The sequence below is a fragment of the Mesoplodon bidens genome, assembly GCF_964165515.1.
Source record: "Mesoplodon bidens genome assembly, chromosome: 9".
In the NCBI taxonomy this organism is placed as follows: Eukaryota; Metazoa; Chordata; class Mammalia; order Artiodactyla; family Ziphiidae; genus Mesoplodon; species Mesoplodon bidens.
The window spans coordinates 64,194,674-64,217,648 of NC_138166.1; the positions used below are offsets into that span (position 1 = coordinate 64,194,674).

Genomic DNA, 22,975 nt, shown 5'->3' on the forward strand with positions numbered 1-22,975 from the left:
CGATACATCACTGCAGCTGTTGGAGTGCCTAATACTGAGCCTCTCCTAGGGCAGAGATTCAAAAGGTATCTGAAGAGTAAGTGAAAACATAAAAACTATTCAATCATAAGACTGTTGGCATTCACTTTGGGGGAACCTTGCAGTCAAACATACAACATCTCACATCATTGCTACTGGGACCTCCATTCCACGGTGAAAAACTTCCTTCCCCATCAGCGTCAGCCTCTACCCAGATGCTTCCTTCTCCTGCCTTGAAACCTCACCTTGCTGTGAGAGTCACTCTGTCATGCTCCTATATTGGCTCTAGACCTGGAGGTGAGGCGAGCAGCCACCTCTATTGTCACTTCCAGACACTGCTCCTGAGCCCTTCATTAAACCCTGCTCATCTCAGCTCATTTCTTGACTTGCCCTCCTCAGGGCTGTTATCTTCCAACACTCCAGCTCATTCCCCACTATTCACAGCTTTCTCCTTCCTCACAGGCACACCTAGCTTCTTAACCCTCTGTTGAGCACCGCTGGAGAAAATTACAGCAACGTGCAAACCTGTGCTGTCCTAAAATTATTTTAAAAAGAACGACTCAATCACAAAGCCTCATGAACTCTGCCTCCCAAATATCATGGAGTCTGTCCGCGTCTCTCCATCCCACCCCCACTATACTAGCTCAGGCCACCATCCCCTTCCACATGGACAATGGCAACACCTTCCTGCACAGGTTCACTATATGCAGGCTCACTCCTCCTACAGTGTATTCTCTACATCATGCCATCGTTAAAAATAAATTAACACGATCACACTAACACTATCCACTCAGTCCTTCACTGGCATCCCATTGTTCTCAGGAAGAAACTCAAACCCCTAAACATGTCTAAAATGCCATGTGGGATCTGGTCCTGCATACACTTCCAGACCCCTTTCACTATTCTTCCTTCTTCCCCAAAACCTGTACTCCAGTTGCATTGTCCTTGTCACAGTCCCACAGTGTGCAAATAGCCTTGTGGGGGACAGGACTGATGGCAGAGCTGAGGCAGTCCTAGGGAGAGAGAATACCATGGTATCCTAGTAAGAGAGATGCTGGGATGTCCCAGAGAGACGGAGAATGTCAGGGTGTCCCAGGGAGGCAGAATGATAGGGTACAAAGAAAGAAGTGCAAGGACGCCAGAGATATTCTGAAGGAAGAAACCAATGGGATTTTGTGACTACTTGGATTTCAGAGGTAACTAAAGGGGATAGTCATGGATATCTTCTCAGCGTTAGACTTGGACAACAAACAGTGTGGTTAAGTGTCATTTGCTGAGGGACTTCCCTGGTGGTGCAATGGTTAAGAATCCGCCTGCCAATGCAGGGGACACGAGTTCAATCCATGGTCCAGGAAGATCCCGCATGCCGCTGAGCAACTAAGCCCGTGTGTCACAACTACTGAGTCTGCACTCTAGAGCCCCCGAGCCACAACTACTGAGCCCACGTGCCACAACTACTGAAGCCTGTGCACCTAGAGCCCGTGCTCCGCCACGAGAAGCCACCGCAATGAAAAGCCCACACACCGCAACCAAGAGTAGCCCCAGCCTGTGCAACTAGAGAAAGCCAGTGCACAGCAACAAAGACCCAATGCAGCCAAAAATTTTAAATTAAAAAAAAAAAAGGAAAAAAAATGTCATTTGCTGAGATAATTACACAAAAGGGGGCAGATTTTGTAGAAAAGACACCAATATTTTCAACCAACAACTTTCATCAATTTCGGCAGGCCGAAGAGAAATACACATCTTTCAAATATTCGTTTACAGCTGTTAGACCGAATGATTAAATATGTGCTAGCATGCCAAGTTAACAGAGCATTCAAAAAACCAAAAAAAACACAAAGCTGGAGCTGGAGAAGTTTGAGCTGGTTCAAGTCACAGGCCACTGAAGACACGTTTTTAACCCAAAATCCAGCCTGCATAAACAGTAAATGCTTGATTTATTAATGAAGAACAAAAAAATGTCAGATAAAACAATGGAAGTGAAATTAGCATACAGAATAAGAAACTCAACTTTTCCTTAAAACAGGTGGAGGGCGGGGAAGGAGTAAGAAACTGATGTAAAAAATGAGTCTATTCTGCCACAGAGCCTAAAAAAAAAACACTGAGTCACTTCATAGGTGACTTGGGTTGGATCATGAGAAGACAGAGTTGGAAAACTGGTTCTATTAATTATGACTATTCACTTCAGGATAGAAAGGGGGTTATTAAGCAAAATTAAAGGGGTGGTTGACATACAGACTAATCTTCCAGTTCCTCAAGGCTTCTGGAACCTATCTAGAAATCAAGTAGTTCTAAAAAAAATTCTGGTATCAGAGAAGCCACTATGAAACTCCAATGGCCAAAGATAATAGAGAAAAACAGAAAACCAGAATTGTATTTTCTTTGTGCTCTGTGAGTGGTTGGTTCCTCGTGTGGAAGGCATTTTCCGATAAGTAGCTATGTCTACAAAAGAGTGGCCAGGCTTTTCTCACAAAAGCTGAGAAGCAGTGAAGAACTTAGCAGAAACAGGTAGAGAAAGGTAAATATTCAAAGGAGGAGGAGAGTCAGGGACAGATCCGAGTGGTCACAGAGATACTGAGCAGCAAACATTAAATGTAGAGAGACCGTCATAAAGAAAATCATTTAAAAGTTCTCCTCAAAAAGCTCCCTGAATGCAATAAAGGGAATGGAAAAGAGAGACGGGGAATACTGCTTCCTGCCTTGGTGAGTGCACTTGAGCCCTCACACATAAGTGTCCACAAGAGGTGGGGGTGGGCAATTGTCACTGGTACCTGGTGTCACTTCTGCACTGAAGTGATTAAGAATCCAATGTGCCTCCACTCTCCGTATACAGAGGCTCCTGAGGCTGGTAAACAAAGAAGCTACAAGATGATCCCGACCTGTTCATTCTATAATAAAAGCCACTAGTCGGTAAGTCCCATCCACCTTACACCCTTCCAACCGGCTTTTACAAGCTACCTCGTTCTTAAAAATAAATGTCAAGCTAAGGATCACCAGGCTGTGAGGAAGCTTTCAGTGTGAAAAACAGAAACAAATACAAATTGAAGGGGGACCTGCAGTCAAGAGACAATGCAAGAAGCAGAAGAAAACTTCAAGCTCAAAACTCTTTAGGAGAGTTGGAAATCTCATAGAAAGTACAATAAAGTAAAACAGATAAAATAAGGGAGGGAAAAAACTAGAAATTAGATTTCAATCCAAGAGTTCCATATCCAAACAATAGGATTTTGAGAAAAACAGAGACAATGGAGAAGAGAAAGTCATCCAAGGAATACTACTAGAAAATTTTCCCCAGAACAGAAGAATGTACATGTCCAAATGAACAGAACCCACAGGGTATCCAATGCAAAGAATGAAACAAAATCTACCACATCATGACCTTTATTTAGGACATGAAAAAGAAGAACCCAAAAGCTGCCAGAGGGAAAAAAAAAGCCACATACAAAAGGAATTGATGGCAAAACAGAACTTAATTTTGAAAAGCCAAATTGAATCTTAGAAGACAGTGGAACAAAGTCTGAGGAAAAATAAAATACTAAAATCAGTCAAATCAGCAATCAAGTGAAAAAGTAAAATATAAAGTTCCAACATGCAAGCCTAGAGAGTGATCAGTCTAGTGTGGAACCAGAAGACAGAGGACTCTAAGAGGGAGGCCCCAGGGAGTAGGGGTGGGAGAATTGAAATGGTGAATTTTATACGTTTGGCAACATATAAATTAAGCGTTTTACAGTTTAATTCTGGTTTAGAGTTAATCAGTATACAGAAACCGAAGGAAAACAAAATAATAGGCAATTATTAACTACAGGAAAGAAACTGTTACCACGTAAACAATTAATTACCCTACCTGACTCAGCACTAAGCAATATTTACCTGGTTATAATAACATAAGTATGGACTACTGGTTTCCATGGTAGAATTGCTGAGATTTCGAAGACGTGAAAGTGGTTTCTCTGCACAAAGGAATGGATGGGTTATGGAGACAGACGGGGTAAGAAACTGCTGCTGCATTTTATCACAAAAAGCCAGTAAGCCAAGGTCATACAAAATAATGACAATTAAGTTTAAAAACACACTAATAAGTCTCTTACCCAGGTATAGAATATAATAAAAAAGTAGTTCAATAAACTTATTTGGGGACCTGTTGATATTTGTCAGACAAAGAGCTATGAGTAAAACAATCATAAAAATCCTCCAGATAACATTAAAACAGATGTTCTTATTCATCACCAAAGGAAATAAAATAGTATATTTTATTAATTTTGGCTTGAAAAACCATTAAAACAGAAACTTCAAAAAACAGACGGAAACATCACAAATCGTCAGACCATCCAAAACTATGGGGCACACTTCTATATGGAGGAGGATGAATTGGGGAGAGATGCGCAATCAAAGAAATACACATTCAGGGAAACTGAAATGCCACACACAGTCTGCTACCTTTCATTTCAATTTGTAATGTGTCAACAAAATGATTCTAAGAAAAATTCACGGATCACAAAATCACATATATGAGTACTATAAACAGAGCAAAATAGGATCCTAAAAAGTAGTAATATTAAAAAGAGTAGGGCTTCCCTGGTGGCGCAGTGGTTGAGAGTCCGCCTGCCGATGCAGGGGACATGGGTTCATGCCCCGGTCTGGGAAGATCCCACGTGCCGTGGAGCGTCTGGGCCCGTGAGCCATGGCCGCTGAGCCTGCGCGTCCGGAGCCTGTGCTCCACGACAGGAGAGGCCACAACAGTGAGAGGCCCGCGTACCACAAAAAAAAAAAAAAAAAGTAAACTTATACGTGTCAAACTAAAAAAACAATGCCTACAGTTTTTCAAAACTAAACAATATACCATATTTAAGAATATATACATAGATGGTAAAGTTACAAAGAAAAGCTACAAAGTTACAAAGTTACAAAGGAAAAACTTAGACCAAAAGTTAGGATGCCATTTCCTCTGAGGCCTGGGAGAAGGGAAGAAAATGCATTAAGGAGGAATTTTAAGTGAATGAAAGCTTCCAATAATGACATTTCTTAATTTGAGTGATGGGTACACAGGTGTTCACTTTACTATTGTTTAAAAATATATGTAAATATTTTATACAATTCCACAGGTAGGACACACATTTCACACATAAAAAATTTTCTAAGCGAGGATAGTGGGTACTACAGTAGGTAACGTACTCAAATCACAGAGATGCGCGAAACATAAAGTAAGGAATTTCATAACGCTGTTTCTTTTAAGATCCCAAAAGTAACGTTCAGTAAAAGTATTTTCCATGGAGGACAACAAGCAAGTGTGCAAGTAGGCAGCAGGGCCTGGAGAGTTACCAGACTGTATAAGTGGACTCAGTCATCAACTCTACTCAATGCTCAATGATTTCTAAAGATCTGCTCAGATGATCTAGAACAGAGAGCTACATGCTGAAAGAGCCTAAAAACCAAAAGGGGGTATTTTCTGGGCACCCTGCAGTAGAACAGTGAATGGAAAAGGGCTCAAAGATTCTATTACAAGATCTAAAAATCATACTCAAACTCAGGTGCTTTAATGATTCTACTCTATTTCTCGTCTTAAGAATTGTGGGAGGGACTTCCCTGGTGGCACAGTGGTTAAGAATCCACCTGCCAATGCAGGGGACATGGGTTCGAGTCCTGGTCCAGGAAGATCCCACATGCCACGGAGCAACTAAGCTCGTGCTCCACAAGAGAAGCCACCGCAATGAGAAGCCTGCGCACCACAACAAAGAGTAGCCCCCGCTCACCATAATTGGAGAACGCCCACGCACAGCAACGAAGACCCAACGCAGCCATTAATTAATTAATTTGTTAATTAATTAATTAATTTAAAAAAAAGAATTGTGGGAAAGGAATTTTTGTCCATCCTTCAGCTACAGTTTTTATGAGAGGTGTAGAAACTCTAAAGATGGTGGCAGCCATAAAGAGACTAAAGAGAAAATTAAGCACAAAAAGACAGAAACAGAGTCCCTATAGGCTGTTCACAGCACTTCTCCATGAAAACCTTGAGTGGTTTTATGCATTATTTTACCATCCTTAGATTAAAACCAAACAAAAGAATGGCTTGGCTGGCTGCCAGGTAATCACTGTAAAAGGGGCAGGTGGTACAGGTGGATGGGACCACATCCTCACCATTGGTGAGACCAGATTGCAGTAGAGGAAGGAACAGGAATTTTAAAGATTAGATTGGGGATGACAAGGATACCCAAGGGGTAGTCCAATTAAAAAATCTTGCCTCAATTTTGTCCTTTGAGAGGGAAAGGTAAGAGATGCACATATTCCTTGGCAGAAGGGAAGGAACCAAGATAGACAGACTGAAGGATGGTGACAAATAAAGAATAACTACGTGGTAGCAACTAGGGACGAACTCTGTAACACCAACAGGGGGATGAGCCTTAAAACAAAAACACATCTTCAAATGGACATCCCTCTTTCGGGACTAATTCTGTCCTAAATTAATTTTCCACTAATAGAAATATTCACCCTCAAAAAACAAAGTTTGTTTTGACTTCCTTTGAATTTCAAAGCAAGGCAAAAGGACGAAACCAATTAACTGGGGAAATACATGTACTTCTGGGACACACACATGCCCAGACAGACACCTCTATCAGAAGTAATAGAGACAGGAAACACATGGAGTAGAAGGAGGGAAGGAGAGAGAGTTTATATGGAGAGGACAGTCCTCCTTGGTTAAAAGGGCTTTCAAATTCCCACTTTCAGTTTTCATGAGGCCCAAATACTTTGTTTCCTGTCCCTAATACCACAAGACCTCTGTATCCCAGTACCACACTCCTTCTTTTATTTGAGCCAGTCAGAGTATTTCTGGTGAGCTATTTCCAAAAAGAAATAAAAAATCCTGTTTAGAAACTCTGTTATTATTTGTACACATCCTTTTTTTTTTTTTGCGGTACGCGGGCCTCTCACTGTTGTGGCCTCTCCCGTTGCGGAGCACAGGCTCCGGATGCGCAGGCTCAGCGGACATGGATCACAGGCCCAGCTGCTCCACGGCATGTGGGATCTTCCCGGACCAGGGCACAAACCCGTGTCCCCTGCATCGGCAGGCGGACTCTCAACCTGCGCCACCAGGGAAGCCCTGTACACATCTTTTATATCAATAAAATTTATAATAAATTTTAGGTATATGTATATTTTTTCCCGAGAGTTGGCTGTTAAACATTTACCAGCACACCACTGCTTCAGGGTAAATATTAATAGCTATACATACCATCCAATCTACTCTTACTTAACAATGCACAGTGGACTGGTGAAGAAGCATCCCACACTCCAGAATAATACTAAAATCAAACTGAATGACAAAGAACAAAAGGATTAATATTACTTGCATGATATCTGCCCTTCAGGTCCAACAAGAAAAGCTTGCATTTATCAATAAGAGATTTCTCTCCTCAGGAATGTATTGAATTCCCCTCAAAGGAAGCAATGGGGACTTTCCTAACAGCCTACTAACTACTCTCCTACGTTCCCTCTCCCCGGCAGAACAGAGACTTGCACACGCAGGGTCTTGAGAAACTGGCCTCCAGAAACTGTTAGTCTGTGACTGAGAAATAACCAGGGTATCTTATGAAATAAATAACTGTAACTATGTCTTCACAACACAGCTTTTAGAAAACAATCAACAATAGGTGTTTTAAAGAAATATCAAAATCCTGAGAATTCCAGACAAAAAGGTACATCAGAAATAGGTTGCGTTTGCAAAAACATCTCACTTCATCTCCTTAAGTCAGAGGTTGACAGCCCAGCCCCATTTCACCATTTGGCTATGTCTTCTATTTTCCCTTCTACTTCCATTTCCGGTGAAATGAACTGGCTTATTTGACTTCAGAAAACCCATGTGTGTGTGTGTGTGTGTGTGTGTATATATATATATATATATATATATATATATATATAGTTTAAAAACAAATATACTTCTGGATTTTAAAATATCATACTCAATCTGCCTATAAATTTCTAATCTGCTAAACAAATATCAACTTTTATTTCTCAATAGAAACACAATTTATAAAAATGATTCTAAACTCAATTGAAGATATCCTCCTCTTTATTCTTAACCTACATGTTAAGAAGTCTGCAGCTTTATCCCACTTTATAAAATTAGAAGGGTGACAAACCTAACAATCAAGGAAGAAAACATTAAGAACTACCTCTAATTGGACACTTCTAAAAATACTCATGTCAAGAACACTTAAAAATGCAATGAAAAAAACTGATAGAAAAAGTGACAGAAGACTTGATTCAACATATTATAAACCAGGGTCACTACTGGAGTATAATTTACACACCTGGGCCCCCAGGGTGCAGTGCAACAGTCAAGAGAATACAAGTGGCTCCACAATGCACAAGAACTGGGTGTCATTTGGGGATGGGTGGATGATCCTACAGTTTAGGGTGCGTTTGGACAGGACTAAAGACATTATTTAGGGAAAAGAAAATATGTGACACTAATGGGGTCTCTATATCCAAGCACAGCTCCAGAGGGTAGACCACCAGGTACAAGAGTCGGACAACATCAAAGGGGCCAGCTGGGGCACAAAGCAGTAAAGTGGGTGAAGCTCAAACAGGATGCAGCCCTCAGAGCTGGGAGAAGAACCAGAGACAGCTAGTTGGAAAGACCCAAATCCTCTTAAGGTAAAGTCACTCCCTCCTGCTACCCTAAGCAGTGAATGGTCTATGGATTTTTTTTTTAATCCGAAAACTACAATAAGAAATTAGACTTTACACCACAACTCAGCACATGTATGTCTACACACATATATACAATAAGCAACAAACATAAGTTTCTCTAAATAACACCTATTTTATAATGGTATACTTCATTTTTTACATTTGTATTCTTCTCTTTTTCATGTAAAAAAGTTGCTGGGCCTAACTCACTAAATTGATTTTAAAATCCCCTAGGTAAAGCCCTGCAATTTGACAGATTCTGTGCTGAAGTAGTCACTGGCTGACTTTGGGGGCAGGTGGGTGTCAAGGGTCACATGAGATCATAGCTCAGCTTGAATCCTGTTCCTCTATTGGTCAAATTTCTGATTTCCTTCACTTGCTTTGAAAGAGGTTTCAAACCAGCCTGGCATTAAGGTCATTCATCAACCAGCCCAACTCATTTCTCCAATCTTAATCTTCCACAACGCCTCCTCAATCATCTGCGTCCCAGTAAAACTGATCTGCTTGCTAACCCCTCCATATCCCAGATTTTCCACCTTTGCTTCTCCCTGGGATTCTTTTCTCCTCCACCTATCCAAAATGCTCTGACCCTCCAAGGCGGAGCTAAATCGACTGCTCCACACAGAACAAATTTCTCCTGCCTCCAGAACTGTAAGCACTTTATCCTTGCTATCTATCTTCTACTGACACACGCCTACCACCACTGCCATCTGGCACCTCACCCCACCACCATGCTCTTAGAACCCAAACACACAGTCTCACAAAGAGACCACTTGGTATGCACTGTATGTGCTGACTGAACAAATGAACATGTAGGGAGCATACTGCTGTCTGCGGACTAAAAAATCTCAGGCCAGGGCCCAAACCACCAAGAATCCCTCAACCAAAACTAGAACCTCATATTCTCTGCGGCAGATATTGTGCCTTCAGCCTCTGAAACAGTTGTTATAGCAAGCATTATATGAAAATGATACTGAATGTTTACTTTAATAAATGTTTAGAAATTCTTTCCATTAAAAAACAGCATAACTATAGATTAGCAATTTAGTAATAATGCCATGTTCCATGTTTTAACTTCTCTTACTTAAAATCTAATTTCCCAAATGTAATAAAGCTATCCATAAGACAGCTCGGCAGTACTTAGCAAAATGAATAGATCCCCTCAAACTCATCTAACTTTGGCTTCTCATGAGACAAGGCACACTGGCCTTGTTTTCCTTCAAGTCAGCCTCCTCTCCTGATGATCAGATACTTCTGGTTAAGTTATTTCTGTGTGTCTTGTTTCAAAAGCAAAAATTTTCACATCATCTTTTAATCATGAGTTTTCATTTCGGTCTCCCCCAGTTACATAATTAAAAGAACTTTCTTTGATGCTAATATTTCTGACTTTGCTCTAAGTATCTTAAATCTCTATGCAAATATATTTTGAGTTGATCTTCTAATAGCTTCCTCATTTGACAAATATTTATCAAGCAACTGCTATACACTCAAACACTGAGCTAGGATGCAATAGACTCTTTGAGGCACTAAACTAAGAATGCCACACTTCCAAAGCAAGGAAGATAACAGAATAATAGCAGATTCACACTCATTAACCCAAATTGAAAATCACATACATACGCTATACTTCTGTACCGTAAAGAATCAGTAAGAAGTAAAAAAGAAAATTCTAAAGATACTCTGAAGGTAAAATAGTTCAAGCAAGTAATGTAAGGAATGGTCAAAAAAAAAAAAGAAACAGAAATACAAAACTCAGAAAATTTGTCTATCTTTTAGTTTTAGAAATGTTGCTCAACTATGAAGTAAATGAGGTCAGATATTAAATATCTGTATAGAATATGTTTCTATTTAACATCAGCAAAATAGTCATTAACACCATTTGATAATGAGTGGTTCTTTCCCTTATATTTTATGTAAACAGTATATACTGCTTATGTACAAATGCCTATGAATATTTAATATTTATCAAATATCCCCATCCTGCTCTACTTAAACCTTTAAAATTATTTTAAATTTGGCTAGCTATGCCAATGATGAAATCATTCAAATGGGAAATAATTTCGTATCTACAAATAGATATGTTAGAAATGACATTGTTATAAAACTGAACTATAAATCAATCATTATCTCACTATTCTTACTATTCTAGTATATAATATTATAAACACATTAAAAATGAATAGTCTTACCTTAAATATGTGCCATATATGAAGAATAATGCCATCATTAGTCCATTTAAAATAAAAATTACAGCAACATAAAAGCAAGCAGGATCTCCCAATCCTTTAAAAAAAAAAGAAAAAAACATGCTCTAACTATAAATTATGTGCCTGGCAATTTACATTAAAATGTGCTTATTTTGAAAATGGTTGCCATATATATTAAATGGTTGCCTTGGTTCCCATATGAACACATGACACTAGTGTGGAACATAGATGAGAGCAGAGTAGTAGCTACTGTGATTTCAAAACATGGCTGCAAATTCATGGACACTCCTCCTGTAGAGATATGGGGTCTATGTCCCTGCTTTTGAGTCTGGCTGGGCTTGTGACTGCTTCAATAGACCATGGCAGAGGCCATACAGAAGACACCATGCAGTATCCAACTTAGACCCCTGAGTTACCACATGAAAAACCTAACTATCCTGAGGTACTATGCTACACAAAAGCCCAAGTTACATGAAAAGGGCACATGTAGGTGTCGCAGTTGAGTCTCAGCTGGGCCCAGCATTGCAGGTACAAGTACCATGCAGGTGCTTACATTCTGGCTGTAAGTGAAGTAGCCCCAAGTTAATTCCAGTCTTCCCAGCCATTTGAGTCTAGCAGAGTCCTCTGACATCGTGGAAACCAACCAACCATCTTATACCCTGCCCAAATTCCCTACGTGCAGAAGCTGTACACCACTAAGTTTGCAGGAAATTTATTATGCTGCAACAGACAACTGGACAATATCATAGAAACTTGCCTTCACAGCTTTCAATAGGGCTGAGTCCTTCTCCTCTGGTAACTGTCCAACATATCTTGGTTTGAATACCAATCAAGTCCATTATTTTGATATAAATCCTGTACCAGCTGGCTAAGACTACCTAATTTTTTTTAAAAAAAGAGAGACACCATAAGAAAAAATATTATCCTCAACAGTTTCCTTACTAGAATATTTTTGAGATATTTTGATAATTATCAAACTTTCCCTTCCTGTACCATCCACTTGGGTCCCTTTAAATCTAGTAAAAGGACCTTCACAATCCCCTGTGTAGATTCTTCACTGGTCAGTCTTCACCAGTGCATGGCCTCTCATGGGTAAGAATAAAATATAACAAGAAATATGCAAATCTGTAATTTTCAAAAGCTATAAAACTCGACTAAGGGACATAAAGGAAGAGTTGAACAAATAGAAAGATACTCTGTCTTCCTGAATAGATCTAATTTTTCAAGATGTGAATTCTTCCTCAAATTAATTCATAAACATAACACAATGCTAAGCAAAATCCCAAGTGTCTACTGAGATGTATTATATGGAAAAATGACAAAAAGGAGATAACTGAAGAAAATGTCCTAACAGATAACAAAATTTGTTACTTACATAATTAAATAGTGTGATGCTGGCACAAGAATAGCCAGACAGATCAAAGTAACCATGGTGGAGGCAGTGGAGTGCCACCCAGATCCCCCTTCAAGGCTGAGGCACTCATTCCCCTAGCAGCTGGGAGGGTTGGTGGCCAACAGCTCCCAGTTGAGTCCCTCTCTGGGAGCTACCCTCTGCTGAAGAGAGTAAATTCACTAAAGGTCATACCTCCTCCCAAGGGCAACTGCATCCAATGTCTAACTACTCAACAGGGGGAGATATAAAGGCCAGGGGCCCTTGCCTCAGGTAGGAGAACTCTGCAGGGTCATCCCAGTTCCAGAGCTTCCCAGGGGATTGGCTGAGGCCTTTGTTGTGACTGCATCACAGCTCAGCTCTCCTCCTCCTCCTCCTACTTCCTTCATCCCCCTTCAGATGTTGCCCCCAAGGGCTTTCCCCTATACACTTCCTGTGTGCAGATCTCCTCTTTCCCAGGACCTCAACCTAAGGTAACACTGAACACAAAGTCCAAAAGCAGATGCAAGCATATATGTATAATAATTCTGGATATAATAAAGAAGCCGGGAGAAGACGGACCACTCATCCAAGTGTCAGGTTACACAGAAGACCACTTTGAAAAAATATAACGTTAGATTCCTACCCCAACACTGAGCATCCAAACAAATTCCAGATAAATTAAAAATGTAAATCTCAAAAACGTAATTATAACAATTAAGAATGAAGATTTTTTACATATGAATGAATAAAACCCATAAATCTATAAGCTTCATAGATATGATATCTGAACAGAAAAAATACATTCTCAAAACTAAAAGACAACAAAAAGCTGGAGAAAATATCTTATCATATAGCATAGTATTAACATCCTGCATATAATAAATGAGCTCTTATAAAATATCAATAAAAATATAGACAAAGGGCATGAATAAGCAATTATTTTTAAAAGTGAAAATGCATTTTAAGATATAGCATTGAATAAAATATACATACACACACATATATACAGCAATGAACAATATACTTCATGTGATCTTAACTTTTTTCAGCCTATGAAATTAGCAAGGACGCAGGGAAACAAGCATTTTCAGAAAAACTGCTAGTGGGAATATAACCTATCTAGAAAGCATTTTGGCAACATGTACCAAAATCATTCAAGCATATATTCTGTTGAACTAAATAGTTCCACATCAACATATTTATAGTTTAAAAAACATAAGAATATATGTAAAGATTTCACTTCAAGGATGCTTATTGCAGCTTTAGATCTTTTAAAAGTTGAAAACAACCAAAGTTTTCATAAAAGATGGACTAAATAAACAATGGTAGATTGTATATACAGCCATAAAACATGATGCTGTTGAAGAAAAGATGACTTAGGAAGATGGTTTTAAATATTCTTAAAAGACAGGGCTTCCCTGGTGGCGCAGTGGTTGAGAGTCTGCCTGCCGAGGCAGGGGACACGGGTTCGTGCCCCAGTCCAGGTAGATCCTACATGCCGCGGAGCGGCTGGGCCCGTGGGCTATGGCCGCTGAGCCTGCACGTCCGGAGCCTGTGCTCCGCACTTATAAAAAAATGTTATGTGTTGTGTGATCCCATTGCTGTAAAAGTAAATGTGTACATGGTTATAGAAAGTACTCAATAAGTACTTTGGTGATTATTTATTGGTCTCTATCTCCTCTATCTCTATTGCCTTACTAATCAATCAGGCTAACTCAGTTGATCTGGAAGTTGGACTCCACTCACTCAATGGGAAATGACCAAAAGCCCTGCTTCGTGCTGGTACTGAGCCCGGGCTTGAGATCCCACAGAGACCATGGCCCTGGCATCAGGCAGCACGCCTTCTAGCAGCATCAGCATGCTAAGAAGGGGGAGCCCAGGGGACGTGCACTTAACAGGAGAACCTCAAGGAGGAGTCACTGAGGAAGTTACATCTCAGGTTGGTCCTGGAGAATGTTTAGGGATGCATCAAATGAAGGAGGGATGGTGAAGGAGAGGCCAAAGTTTACTGATACCACTGTCTTCCTATCTCAGCTCCTTTCTTCCACTCCCACAGGGGAAAAGTGCATTCAATTAAATGAAGAATCCCAGATAAGGAAGAAACATTATTTGGCAAATGACATGTACAAGTAATGGCGCTCCTCTGCTATAATCCCTATAAACATACCAAATCTAGACAGTTTTCATACTTTGTAAACCATGCAATCATACTAATCATTCCCATAAAAGCAGTTAAAGACCCCCAAAATTAATAATGATCTTTTTTCCATATTCCTTTCCAAGAAAAGATACACATTTTCTTTAAAAAAGATAAAATTTAATATACTGAATTACATCTTAGATTTAGAATCAGCATTTAATATAAGTAATACTTTAAAAAGTAAAAAAAAAAAATCACAATTGAAAAAGTATCTTACCTCAGGGTAAAGATTGAACCTTTTTAATGTATTAATAACAAGGGGATATTCAGTCAGCTTATCATTCATAATCATCCATACTCCATCCAAAAATGAGGGTGCTTCTACAATAGTCTTAAAGTAGGAATAATATAGTCCCTGAAATAAGCACATGTTATGATTAAAAGTACATAATCACTATGCCTCTTATTAGCTTAAAAAAAAACGTAAATATACTGTTTTTGAAAAATAAAGCAATCAAAAAAGTAACAGCTACAATTAATTTCACAGGTTTCTGATCACTAATAAATGCTCAGGTTGCAAAAACTTACATATCTTAGTATAACCTTGTCTTAATTGAAACAATTGATCTAAAAATAGCTTCAAAAATAGTTTCAACATTTAAAAAGTAATATAGGGCTTCCCTGGTGGCGCAGTGGTTGAGAGTCCGCCTGCCAATGCAGGGGACGCGGGTTCGTGCCCCGGTCCGGGAAGATCCCACATGCCGTGGAGCGGCTGGGCCCGTGAGCCATGGCCGCTGAGCCTGTACGTCCGGAGCCTGTGCTCCGCAACGGGAGAGGCCGTAACAGTGAGAGGCACGCGTACCGCAAAAAAAAAAAAAAATTAAAAAAAATTAAAAATAAAATAAAAAGTAATATAACTCAGACAGCACACTTCATTTAAGAAACCCCTATAACCCATACTAACTGAAGTGTTAGTAAAGGCTATCTCATGAACAGGATGAGTGAGTGGTTTACTATGGAACCTAAGTTTACCATGAACCAAGCAATCATCCTCGGCCAAAAACGTTTCCCCCTAAATGCTTATTTGAATCCTCAAAATGGTACTATCAGCCGCCTTTCCTCCAGAGTTATATGTAAAAATATAAATATATTAGGAAGGCTACACACTGATGTATTACATATAAGTTACATTCAGATGCCAGCTAGTTTTACAGACTATTTTCCTTCTTCTCAGCTCAGCATAAGGTAAGTAAGTACCCTGCAGGACCAGGGCTCTGAGGGTGGAAGAGAGGGACAGTGGTAGTAATCCCATTTTGAGGAAAATAATTTTTTACTTTGACATGCTAATTAGGAAAGATATCAAGGTTGGAATACTACATGGGACAAAAAACAAGCAAGTACTAGAAGCCTTATGAGGGAGCAGAAGTGGCAGCACAGGGCAAAACAGATGAACCAATTCCATCTGCTATACAGTTTTGTCTAGAGCTCCCCTGGTAGCCAGTACCATTAGCTACCAAACTCTAAACTCACCTTAAGGTTTATAAATATCAAAGTGATTTGCCTACCCAGAAAAGGAAAAGAATGGTTCTTGATACCATGGCATTTAGCTCTCATATCACTGTTTTTTTAAATACTTCCTACTGTACTAGGTTGAATAATGTCCCCCAATATTTCATGTTCACTAAAACCTGTGAATGTGACCTATGTGGAATAGGTTCCTTGCGAATGTAATCAAAATAAAATGAGGTAATACTGGATTAGGTGGACTCTAAGTGCAAAATAACTGGTATCCTTATAACAGCAGGGAAATTTAAACACAGAGACATAAGGGAAAATGCTGCATGAAGACAGAGGCAGAGATTGGAGTGACTGTACCTTCAATGCAAGCCAAGGATTGCCAGAACCATGAGAAGCTAGGAAGGAGTCTCAGAGAGATCATGGGACAGCCAGCACCTTGATTTCAGACTTCTAGCCTCCAGAACCGTGAGAGTATAAACTTCTGCTCTTTTAAGGTGCCTAGTTTATTGTACTTTGTTATGAGAGCCCCAGGAAACTACAACCTACCTTGTAGGTTTGATTTTGGAACCATGTAAATATCTTATATAATTAAAATTTAAAAACAAAAAATTTTACATGCCTAAATAGCAAAAAAAAAAAAAAAAAAAAGAAGAAGAAGAATTAATTATTTATCTAGTTGGGAGAGGATTTCAAACAACTTTAAGATATATCAATAGTAATTTTACTGTACACCCCTAATGGAATATATCCTAAAGTCAAAAAGAACTGCAAGAAAGTTTTAAATTATTTTCAGTAATCATTTTTAATAATATCTGATACTTTTATTCCTCACGTATAAGTAATTTGAAACCAAGATTCTCAAGCTAACAGAAAAGATACAAATTTAATATCAAAAAAGTAAAAACCACCTAAAACTAAATTTAAATTTAGAAATATAAATCAATAATTTATTTTCTCCTTTTAAAAAACTGTTTCCTAATTCTGTTTACTAAAAAGGCCTAGACACAATGGCCAATCTAATATAAAATATTATCAGTGAGCACCTCTAGAACCAAAATTGTGGTCTCTAAATACCATGTGCTACTGAAAGGAATCACGGCGCCTTGGAAATCTGGATGATTCCAGGTCTGGAAAGAAAATGTCTTGTAGTACCATCAAGTAAGGAAGCTACAGAATACTAGTGAGGTCATGGCAAGGAGACAGAGAGAACTGCAAGGGCTCTCACCAGCTAAAGACAGGTAAGTTTAAAAAATATGTTAAGGGCTTCCCTGGTGGCGCAGTGGTTGAGAGTCCGCCTGCCGATGCAGGGGACACGGGTTCGTGCCCTGGTCCGGGAAGATCCCACATGCCGCGGAGCGGCTGGGCCCGTGAGCCATGGCCGCTAAGCCTGCGTGTCCGGAGCCTGTGCTCCGCAACGGGAGAGGCCACAACAGTGAGAGGCCCGCGTACCGCAAAAAAAAAAAAAAAAAAAAAAAAAAAAAAAAAAAATGTTAAAATCTATCAGGCCATAATGGTATTCCAAAGGAGTACCAACAGAACTCCATTGGTCACCACTAGGAGATGCTAGGGAACCAACTCATTTTTCTGAAAAGTTGTAATAAAAAGAAAGAATCAAGCATTTTCCTGTCTTTCCTGTGAAGTGTGCCTCAGAGAAACAAACCAAATAAGTATCGTGGGAAAGTTCTTCTTTACAGAGGAATTATGGTTATTAAAGGCCCATTCCCCCAGTTCATTTAAACACTGGTTGATCTTTGATGATATTAAGTAATTGCTGTTCATTATTTTCAAGTGTGACAATGATACTGTGGTTAACAAAAAAAAGTCCTTTCTTTTGAGACACATACGAAAAATATTTACAGGTGAAACGATATCTGAGGTTTCCTTTAAAAAGAGATGGGTGTGTGAAGATGTAGATGACAGAAAAATGGGTATGTGTCCTCAGTTGTTGAAGCTGGGAGAATGGGTAGGGGGAGTTGTCTACTCTTCCTACTTTGGAACATCGTTGAAAACTTCCAGGATGAAAAGCTTAAAATGTTTAGATTACTAAACTACTATAATAAAATATTACATGAAAACTAACCATTTCAGTGCGAAAAGCCATCTCCCTTTCCAATGTTGAGAGGTGAGAAAAATGACGATCATTTTCAAAGAGGTGTGTGATATGGCTCCTGTAAAACAAAAGAGTAACAAAGCAACAGTGTTGAAACTTATACTAAGTATAATTTTAAAAGAAACTCTAAAAGCAAAAAAAATAATAATAATCTATATATTTGCAGCTCATTTTGTGATAAAACTCAAACACAATGGTATGCATATTTGTTTTTCCACTCAGTGTATCTCACATTTCTACTAAACTTTCTCTCTATAAGAATTTTAAAATCTAATTCAAATTAGATTTTAAAATTAGAATGAACCAGAATAATGATGTTTTAAGCCAAGTAAAATAAAATTATAGATTAAACTATAAATGTCATTGGGTTACCATTTCAGAAATGTCTGATTTATGAAATTCATATTTCTTTCTATCCAGAAAATTAAAAGAATGAATCTTCCTCTCAACATGAACACTATATTAATGTTAAGGGAAGGAGAGTCTCAAATATAACCTCTTTAATAATAGATCTTTTTTATTAAAAAATTGCATTATTCTGGCTCTGATTTATCAATTAAACTACATTTTCAGACTAGTGTGCTGCATGTAATAATATACATTCATCCTTAAACTGAAATTATTCATATATATATGAGAAATTGTTTGGTAGGCTATAAACATCTGCATAAAATATACCATAGGAGAAAAACAATCTTACCAGTGCAACACTGCTGCAAAGGCAGCTGCAAGAAAAAAGAAATGTAAATTATTATTTTTGCATTAAAAAATGTTTTCACCCTACAGAAAAGCATTACAAAGATAATCATGGTAAAGTTTGGGAACTGTAAATCTTGGAACTCTTAGGGACTGGGCAAAGAATAAGGACTCTTCAAAAGAAGTCCCAGGTCTCTGCTTAAAATACCAGTAGACTGAATTATAAAAGAATTAAGCATATATCTATGATTTTCATTCATACACTCATTCAACAAAATAAATGAAGAGCTATTATTTGCCAACAACTATGTAAGAAACCCTCGGATGGAAAGTTCCACAAACTCAACTGCAAAGCGAATAGAACCAATGGTGAGAGGCAACAGAATAAAGAAATATGGTGACCTCAGGGAACAGGACTGGGGATGGACAAAAAGAGGGAACTATCACTTTTGATATATGCTGCAATATCTGAATTTCTATAATACATTTTACTATTTTTTAAACAAATTTAAAACAAGAGAAGAAGGAGATGGAGGGGGGAAGGAAAATAGAAAAGAGAGAGAAAACAAGCTAGTAATAAAACCAGTCTCATATGAGGATCAATAGTTTGCTTTCTGTACAAGTACAAAGAACACATTAAAATGAATCCAGAAAATACCATTCAGTTTCCTTGTGTCACAAGATTTACTGTATTGCAGGCTTCTGATTAAATAACTACTAAGGAAATGAACTATAAAGTACTCTTAGAAATGAAAGACAAACAGCTCAGATCTTATTGTCTTATTTTTAAAGAAGTATTTATATTTTTAAAAATTAAAAAATGCATTTTACCTAGAAGATACTAATGGTTACAAAAGAAAAAGACTTACTCTTTCCAGATCATTGAAACTACAAATATTTAACTAGGTTTGTCATTTGATATTTATTTGTACATGGTACTTTGACCTTTTGAAATTTTGATTTTTTTTTTCTTGTTGACAAATCTACTATCCACTCCCTTTTTGGTTTTTACCTTTAAAGACTTCACACCACCATAATAAAATCTGGGCTTTATTTTCTCAATGATCTAACTCTCATGTTGCTGAATAAATCATTCTTCTGTCATAGAATGTAAATACCACCTTATCATACTGAAGACTTATCACATTATACTTTGGTAATCCCTTAGAGATTATAATTTTGAGTTCATTCATAAATTAATATGGGAAGAATCTACATATTTATAATATATATGTATATGTTAGTATCCATAAACATGATATATAACTTCAATTATTCAACTCTCTTTTCAACTGCCGTCGACAAAAATCCTATCAGTAGAGCTAATACATAATACATAGTTAACTCGTATTTCTTATTAAGTCTTTCCTGGGAGTTTAACATCTTTTTGTTCCTGCTAATAACCATGAAATTTTGTTTTCATTATACTTTACTGGATATTGTTAATGTACTTATTTTTGAAGTGTATTTATTTTGTAATGTATTTCTTTTGGGCTCATTTACTAAACTATTAATTCTTTTATTTTCTTTTTTTGGTTTATCATCTTCAATTCTCCATTTAAAAAAATATTTTAAAAAGATAGCTTTGCTCATGTTTTATAATTTTACTATTAGTTTCTTCTTCTCATCTGACAATAATAATAAACTTCTAGAATAATACTAAGTAATTCTGGTAAAAGAGGGCATCCAGTATTCTGCTGACTTTAACAGAAATGCATTTCACATTATGCCTTTAAATTAGCCTTTGACCTTCACAATTCTGCAGCGATACATAGGATTCTCAAGATCATCATCTCTCTACTTCCTCAGAATACTACAACTTCTCAGAAGGATGGAAGATACAAAGTGCCTTTTGGTGCCTTCCTTTAATTCAATCCATGCAGCACTAGACAATTCTTGGATTTCTTGGCATTTGAATGACCCTCTTTCATAGTTTCCAGGGTCGATTCATAATCTGCCCAATGTTTTGAAGTCCTTTGTTCATTTCAATTTAATAATAGTAATAAAGCAGCTAACATTTGAATTCTTATTACCTGTCAGGCATTTTTAAGTGCTTTACTTGAACTAACTCAATAAATCCTCGCAACCATCTGATGTGTTAGGTACCAAACTTCCCTGGTCTACAGATAATACGTTGATTCCCAGAGAACTTTAGGAACTTGCCCAAGAAACAAAGTGGATAAACAGAGAAAGGGAGGTTGGAAGCAGGAATTCCGACCTAAGATCCCTGTACTGTGTGGCCTCTTGTGGAGGACGGAGGGGCTGACACAAAGGCCAGAGCCTCCTTACCCTAAGTATCTTATTCCCCTTCCCGCTTTCTTTTTTTATTTTAAAGATAAAAGAAAAAAGTTACTATTCATCTGTTGATAAAGGTAGTATGTTATACAGAAGCTATTAATTTTTTTATAAGTGTAGAGCTATACTTTAATTTATTCAAAACTGAGATAAATTATATGCATATGTCATTTGAAAATGAAAGCCCCAGCAAGTAAAGCAGATACTGCCTTGTGAGCATAATTTAAGCATAAAGACATAAAATGACAAAAACTTCCTCAAGTATCCCTAAAGAGCTTTTCTTGCCTTCTTGCCTACAGAAAAGATTATAAATGATTTTCTCTAAATGTATTCCAGATTATCAATCCTGTGTATAGTCTTTTGGGAGTGTCACAAAATTGATAACCAATTTTTCCAGTTTAACACATATGCTATTCTTGTCATTCTAAGGTACTGAGGTAAATACAGCATTAAAAAAAAAAGATCAGAAGATAAAGAAAACTTTCAAAAAATCCAAAACTATTCTATAAGAAAAAGGTGTTCAAGGAAAGGTTTGCTTTGTAACCTAATTCAAAAGATTGCAATCCTGTGGCTGAGAATCCTGAAAGGCTCTTAAGTTTTGCTAGAAGCACACAAATTACCAATACTCTGAAACTAAATTGGCCACTCCTTCTGATTAAAGAAATTTTGTACAAGATTCTATGTCACATTATATCAATTTTCAGCCTTATGCAATTTGAGCTGCTTCTTCACTGAAAATTATTCTTCTCCTGTTATTAGAATCGTGTTTAAACAAAATAGAATGTAACTCCCTGAGGGTACAAACAATGTTTCACTGAATTTTACTACAGTAGTACTTAGCAAGAAGCTGAGCACATAGCCAGACTCAAATGTTTGCTGAATTAATGCATATAATTAAGGTGGGAAATTAAATAATCCTAAACCATGTCCACATAATAAACCAGAGTTGAATATACTTTGATTGATGGATAGCTACACACACACACACGCACACTCGTGTGCATATAATAGTTTTGTTTTGTTTTTTTTCTAAAATAGAGTCCCAGTGATCAGTGCGTATTAGACCCCTCGCCTACGCGCAGCCCGCTGCCTAAGCCTCCCATCCTCAGTCTGCAACCCTGGCGCAGTGGAGTTCCCGAGGTCCTGCCCCAGCTCTGCTCCCTCTGACACCCCTCCTTCCAGCCACAGCTCGGAAAGTGGGAAGGGACACCCCCTGCTTCCCCCCTCGACCTTGCCTGGCCCGCAGAGCTTTGCAGCAGTAAAGAGGGCAGGAGGAACGGGGAAAGAAATGGAGGAGGGGGTCCTTCCACGCTGTTCTGCTCGGTCCTCAAGGGCTCCTAGATCCCATCCCTTCTCCAACCAGCACCAGATCCCCCAGACCTCTCTCACCAACTCTCCCAGCCTCCTACCTTCCCCCAGGTCGCCTCGCCCCAGCAGGTGACTCAGAAGTCCTCCCACCCACCCAGTTAGGATTGCTGGGATGTCGAGCCCCGCGATCTGCTTTCCTAAGATTCCTCAGCTGAGTCTTCTGCACGCTAAAGTTGGAGACCCACTGTCCTTTCTCTCTTCCTCCTCCTCGAGGCAGGAGAGCAGGAACTGTGAAGCCAGGGTGGGCTGCTTCTCCCCTTGCCCCTCTCTGGTAACCTGCCAGCCACCCTCCTGCAACCGCAGCCAGGACTACAGTTTCCCATCTACCCTACATTTAATCCCTTACGCGTGTACTTCATAACTAGTACTTGACTTAATTCACAGAATACCTTCACAAGCCCTCTTAAATGAGTCTCACAACAATCCTGTATTTATTCCCATTTTACAAATGAAAAACTGGGCCTCTGAGAGGTTATTTCCCCAAAAGCAAGAACCTGGACCCAGAAGTTCTAATTCCAAGCCTCAGTTTCTTTCCACAGTGACAGAGCTGCCTCCCTTCCCATCTG

At 38.6% G+C, this 22,975-nt stretch overlaps 1 protein-coding gene across 3 annotated transcripts in view; it reads right to left on the bottom strand.

Annotated features, from left to right (window-relative positions):
• Positions 1-22,975, bottom strand: part of DPY19L1 (dpy-19 like C-mannosyltransferase 1) — a 97,912-nt gene that overhangs the window by 63,250 nt on the left and 11,687 nt on the right. For all 3 annotated transcript variants that reach the window (XM_081244983.1, XM_081244984.1, XM_081244982.1), the window contains exons 2-6: positions 18,751-18,775; positions 18,021-18,108; positions 14,700-14,837; positions 11,668-11,788; positions 10,893-10,986 (exon numbers count right to left, since the gene is read on the bottom strand). In XM_081244983.1, coding sequence (XP_081101109.1) covers positions 10,893-10,986; positions 11,668-11,788; positions 14,700-14,837; positions 18,021-18,108; positions 18,751-18,775 — 466 coding nt within the window. The remainder of the gene's footprint in view (positions 1-10,892; positions 10,987-11,667; positions 11,789-14,699; positions 14,838-18,020; positions 18,109-18,750; positions 18,776-22,975) is intronic.